General features: G+C 45.9%; 1 protein-coding gene across 2 annotated transcripts in view; it reads left to right on the top strand.

Moving 5' to 3' along the window:
• The first annotated feature begins 1616 nt into the window (after positions 1–1616).
• The window catches only part of UBXN11 (UBX domain protein 11), a 58785-nt gene continuing 54401 nt past the window's right edge, over positions 1617–6000 (top strand). The window contains exons 1-4 of one of the 2 annotated variants that reach the window (XM_044286633.1): positions 1617–1757; positions 1834–1874; positions 5249–5317; positions 5394–5488. In XM_044286633.1, the coding sequence (XP_044142568.1) occupies positions 1663–1757; positions 1834–1874; positions 5249–5317; positions 5394–5488 (300 nt within the window). In that variant the 5' untranslated portion in view covers positions 1617–1662. The remainder of the gene's footprint in view (positions 1758–1833; positions 1875–5248; positions 5318–5393; positions 5489–6000) is intronic. The other variant, XM_044286634.1, reaches the window with a different exon arrangement.

The following is a 6000-nucleotide window of genomic DNA, read 5'->3' as shown; positions in this document are numbered from 1 at the left end:
TGAATTTTTCCATTTTTTTCATACATAAAGGTGAAATATATTGACTCAAATTTATGACTATCATGAAGTACAATGTATCACGAGAAAACAGTCTCAGAATGACTTGGATATGAAAAAACATTCCATATAAGGCTACTTTCACACCTGCGTTTAGGTGCGGATCCGTCTGGTATCTGCACAGACGGATCCGCACCTATAATGCAAACGCTTGTATCCGTTGAGACGCTTGGATCCATTTGCATTACCATGAACAAAAAAACTAAATCGGATCCGTTTTCAATTGCACCATATTGTGTCAGCAGAAACGGATCCGTCCCCATTGACTTACATTTTAAGTCAGGACGGATCCGTTTGGCTCAGTTTCCTCAGCAGCGTTTTGGTGTCCGCCACCAGAGCGGAATGGAGGTGGAACGGAGCCAAACTGATGAATTCTGAACGGATCCTTATCCATTCAGAATGCATTGGGGCTGAACTGATCCGTTTTGGTCCGCTTGTGAGAGCCCTGAAACGGATCTCACAGGCTGACCCAGAAACGCCAGTGTGAAAGTAGCCTAAAGTGACACGTCAGATTTCCAAAAAATGGCCTGGGCAGGAAGGTGAAAACTGGCTCAGTACTGAAGGGGTTAAAAAAAAGTTAGTTTTGGAAATTTGCTTGAAAGTTTGTAAGGTATCACTGTCTTAAAGGGCATCTGTCAGCAGATTTGTACCTATGAAACTTGATGACCTGTTACATGTGCACTTGGCAGCTGAAGGCATCTCTGTTGGTCCCATGTTCATATGTGCCCGCATTGCTGAAAAATATTATGTTTTAATATACGCAAATGAGCCTCTAGGAGCAATGGGGGCGTTGCCATTACACTTAGAGGCTCCGCTTTCTCTGAAACCGCTGTACCCTCTGCACTTTGATTGACAAGACCAGGTGTAATTAGGTTTTTTCACTGCTTGGTCCTCTCAAAGAGGAGAGGACACGGCAGTTGCAGAGCCTTTACATGTAATGACAACTCCCCCGTTGCTCCTGGAGCCTCAGCAATGTGGACACATATGAACATGGGACCAACACAGATGCCTTCAGCTGCCAAGCGCACATGCAACAGGTTAGTCAGTTTTATATTTTTAAAAGCTAAAACACCTGAACCTAGATTTGCCACTAACATGAAGAACAATGTGTCGCGAAAAAAAATATTCTCAGAATGGCTTGGATAAGTAAAAGCGTCCCAAAGTTCTTATCACATAAAGGACACATCCGATTTGCAAAATATGGCTGTCTGGAAGGGGTTAAAGTTTGGGGTACGCGGGAGGAATACTGCCAGTGCATTAGGCTCCCATTAAGCCAAGGGGTGTTATTTTGTACATTTCTCTAACGTGAGCTCCTGGGGCATACTTCATGGCCTGCAGACACTTCAGGACATTCTTCCACCACAGGTGCCGAACTCACGGAGAACCAAGCCTTTAGCAGACACCACAGATTCGTATATTCTGGACCATGTGCCCCTCCTTCCAGGATCAGCAGTGAGGAGGAGCCCTGCAGACATTGCTCTACACGAGCACACAGCCGCCATGCTGAAACCCATAGGCGGAGCCCAGCTTCCGGCTTGTCTCCGCCGGAAGTCCTCGTCTCCTAGTGACCGGCTCCAAACAATATGGCGGCGCGCTGTGCTGAGGATGAGCAGCCCGTTATTTACATTAGGGAGATCCCGCAGGAGTAAGATCCTTGGCGGCCACACACCCGAGCTCATGGATAAAGCGGCCAGAGCAGGGTAGTCGCAGCCCCTCTGCACACTTACATTCGCTCATGTCTTGTCTATAACTCATTGCTGATTTCTTTCCTCCTAGGAGAAGAGCTGCGCCTTTTAAAGCCAATGCAGCCTACTCAGGTACGTTTCCAGACTCATGCCATAACAGCAGCGGACAACTGCATGGGCAGCAACTCCCTTAGCCGCAGGAGAATTACTACAACAGCCCACTGCTTAATCAGCACAGTCCTGCGGTTTATGTGGACATGTCTAGTTACTGATGCATACTGAAGGGAGCAATTGTAATAAGACAATGGGCAATTGCTTTTGATGCAATCCATTTAAAGGGCTTATGTCACCCCACTAAACCTTTTTTTTTGCTTACTTATAATCCCTACACTGCGATTTATGGCTACATGATCTAATTAATCATTTTGGTCCTGTAGATTTTGATAAAAACGTGCTTTTAAAATATGCTAATTACCTTGCTACCAGCAAGTAGGGCGGCTACTTGCTGGTAGCAGCCGCATCCTCCGATCCTAAAGACGCCCCCTCCGCATTGTGATTGACAGGGCCAGGGAACGGAATCGTTCTCTGCTGGCCCTGCCTGTTTGCATTCAAAATCTGGCGCCTGCGCCGCGGCCGTACCTGTCTTCAATTGGCGCAGGCGCACTGAGAGGCGGCCGCTCCATCCTCAATGCGCCTGCGCCGGGTGTAAGACAGGTACGGCCGCGGCGCAGGCGCCAGATTTTGAATGCAAACGGGCAGGGCCAGCAGAGAACGATTCCGTTCCCTGGCCCTGTCAATCACAATGCGGAGGGGGCGTCATTAGGCTCGGAGGATGCGGCTGCTACCAGCAAGTAGCCTCCCTACTTGCTGGTAGCAAGGTAATTTTACATATTTTAAAAGCTTGTTTTTATCAAAATCTACAGGACCAAAATGATTAATTAGATCATGTAGCCATAAATCGCAGTGTAGGGATTATAAGTAAGCAAAAAAAAAAAAGGTTTAGTGGGGTGACAGAAGCCCTTTAAACATTGCAGGAGGTTTTCTATTAAGGGGTTATTCCTATCTCAGACATGATGCCACCTCAGGATCTTCTGCCTCGATGCAGAGGCTGCCTGGCATGAGTATCATCAGTATTAGGCCACTGCAGAACCCCTTTAATAAACATCAGTCACATCATCTCTTGTCCTCAGTATAGGTCATCAATGTTGGATCGTGTGGTGTCTGACTACCCCCAGCCCCGCTGATCAGCTGCTTGAAGAGGCCATGGTGCTTGTACCAGTGCTGCATCCTCACTGTTTACCTGCATCTAGCTTGTAGTGGAGGTGCGGTGTAACTTGACCTGTTGTAATTACACTGCACCGCCGCTACAAAGGAGACAGAGTGCATTTAAACAGTAAAGGACGCAGCATTTGCACCACGGCCTCTTCAAGCAGCGGGGTTCTGGGAGTTGGACCCCTGCCAATCTGATATTGATTAGGTCATCAGTATACAAACGCTGCAACTACAACTCCTTTAAAGGTGTTGTCCGGATTCAGAGCTGAATCTGGACATATCCCCTTTTTCACCCAGCCAGGCCCTCTTATATGAGCATCGGGCATTTCATACTGAGTTCAGCTCTACATCGGACAACCCCTTTAAAGGGAACCTGTCACTGGGATTTTGTGTATAGAGCTGAGGACATGGGCTGCTAGATGGCCACTAGCACATCCACAATACCCAGTCCCCATAGCTCTGTGTGCTTTTATTGTGGAAAAAAACTGATTTGATCCATATGCATCGTGAGATTACGGCGCTCTGGCTTTCTGACGTCGGGGAGCAAGGAGGAGATTCTGAGGATGCGGGGCGGTGCTGGGCTCCTTCACGCTGGACTCCTCTCAGGGACAGGACTAATCCCAGGTTAATTTGCATGTGTAAAAAAATAATAATTTGATCCATATGCAAATTAACCTGAGATGAGTCCAGCATGAAGGAGCCCAGCACCGCCCCACATCCTCAGAATCTCCTCCTTGCTCCCCAACGTCAGAAAGCTAGAATGATGTAATCTCACGATGCATATGTATCAAATCGTTTTTTTTCCTCAATAAAAGCGCAGAGAGCTATGGGGACTGGCTATTGCAGATGTGCTAGCGGCCATCTAGCAACCCATGTCCTCAGCTCTATACACAAAATCCTGGTGACAGGTTCCCTTTAAGCTTCTGTTAGAAATTTCTGAGCTGCAGCAGGTCCAGGCGTTACTGCCTATGTTCTTTGAGGCAGATTTATTACTCCAGTCTTAATAAGAGGTGTGCTGGAGTAAAATGCACTATGTTTATTAAGTCCCTATCTTTCCAATTGCTGTATGCACAGGGCCGGATTTATCCTAAATGTCTGCCAGTTTTCTGGCACGTAAAAGGCCCAAACTGCTTGTATGTGACTTTTTCAACACCACTTGTGCAAAAATTTTCTCCACTGCATTCACCACCTCGCTGAAAATCGGGCAGGACGAGTGGCCCTGCTACATTTATCTTTTACGCCAGTTTTCTGGCTTCAGTGTAGGCGCACGGACTGCCTAATTTATGATTAGACATACGCCTCCCATTAACTAGGAGCAGCCCCCGGCAGTGCGCAGGATTGTCATAGACCAGAGTACTTCCCGGTCTATGATAAATCAGGCCAATGGTGTTCAGTGAAGAGGCTAATACACGTCCGGACGATTATGTGATCACAAGGTGCCGGGTAATCCGATCCGCAGTAAGGGTGCTGGCACACAGCGCAGTTCTGATATGCAAGCAGGATGCCGTTTTCAGTTTAGCAGCATGTCAGAACTGCGCTGTGTGCCAGCACCCTAAGTCTCCAGAAGCTGACATGGCAGCACCAAAAAGGGAAATGCCCCCAAAGGTCTTGTATGACCTGATGTGTGTACAATGTGTAAAATAAAATAAATAAGGACAAAAATTTAACAAAATGTGCAAAAATGAAACACCACAGCTTCTGCCTCTGCCCCCTACTAAAAAATGAGAGTAATGAAGAGGGGACACAATTAAAAAAATCTAAATAAAAATGAGAGATACTTTGTGCTATTAAAAAATAAGAAAAAACAGACCCCCGTCTCCTTTAAAATTATGGTTTTCAATCCTTTAGGAAGCAAACACGTTTCTGGTCATGAAGGGGGTAAAATGGTCCAGCAAATGTATCAACTACATCAGGGATCAGCAACCTTCGGCACTTCAGCTGTGGTGAAACTACAACTCCCAGCATGCACACTTGCTTGGCTGTCCTCAGAACTCCCAAAGAAGTGAATGGAGCCTGCTAGGAGTTGTAGTTTCACAACAGCTGGAGTGACGGAGGTTGCTGATCCCTGAACTACATCCCTGTGTTACACAATGCATTTGTCATATGCCAGAGTCTAACCAATGTGTATGTTGTGCGACTTCATACTGCCATAGTGTCCTGGTTATTTCCCCAATAACTATCAGGATCATTATGTGGTTCTGATTTCATAGACCTCTTCACTTGCTTTTTACCAGTTGCAAGTCTCCCGTCCGTCAACATTTTTCCTCAACAGAAGGAACACTACACCCCTGAGAAGGAACATGGTGAGAATCCCAAGAAGAAATCCTAATTCCACACTTGGATACTCAACAGTTACCAATATGTGTTATTTTCTTGCAGGTTTAAGTGATTTTGATCTATTAAGCAGCACTGTGAAGAGAGTGGGCGAGTTGGAGACACGAGTGAAACTACAAGCCCGGGACATCCAGCTAAAGGTCTGATGTTCTCGAATGTCTATTAAAGGGAACCTGTCACCTAGAAAACACGTAATAAACCACCAGCATCTCCTTATTGTAGTCTGTAGCATGATTCCAGAGTAGTCTGTGTCTTTGCTGCACCATGCGCCAAAAGCCTGAAAAAATACTTTCATTCAACTGCCCGTGCTGTGTAAATTATCGTCTTGAAGTCAAGGGGGGAGATCCGTTCTCAGCTGAAGTTGAGCTCGATTTTGGTTCATTAAAGTCAAATTAAAATAAAGGTATCAAGTACACGTTTAGTTTTTAATTCAAGTAATAATAAAAGTGAAGTAATAATTCTCACCTGGGGCAAGATAGGTTCAACACCTGTATTGGTATCTGTAAATAAACCTTTATAATCAGGCAGCAATACGGTAATGCTGGCGGTTTATGCGTTTTCTAGGTGACAGGTGCCCTTTAACCCTTCCATTTGTAAATCTGACACCATTTTACTGTGAGGGCTCGGCACACATCCTTGTTCGTTTATCTGA

This window comes from Bufo gargarizans, chromosome 3 (assembly GCF_014858855.1).
Source record: "Bufo gargarizans isolate SCDJY-AF-19 chromosome 3, ASM1485885v1, whole genome shotgun sequence".
In the NCBI taxonomy this organism is placed as follows: Eukaryota; Metazoa; Chordata; class Amphibia; order Anura; family Bufonidae; genus Bufo; species Bufo gargarizans.
The sequence above is the reverse complement of the archived record's forward strand: the minus strand, read 5'-3'. Positions and strand labels throughout refer to the sequence as shown.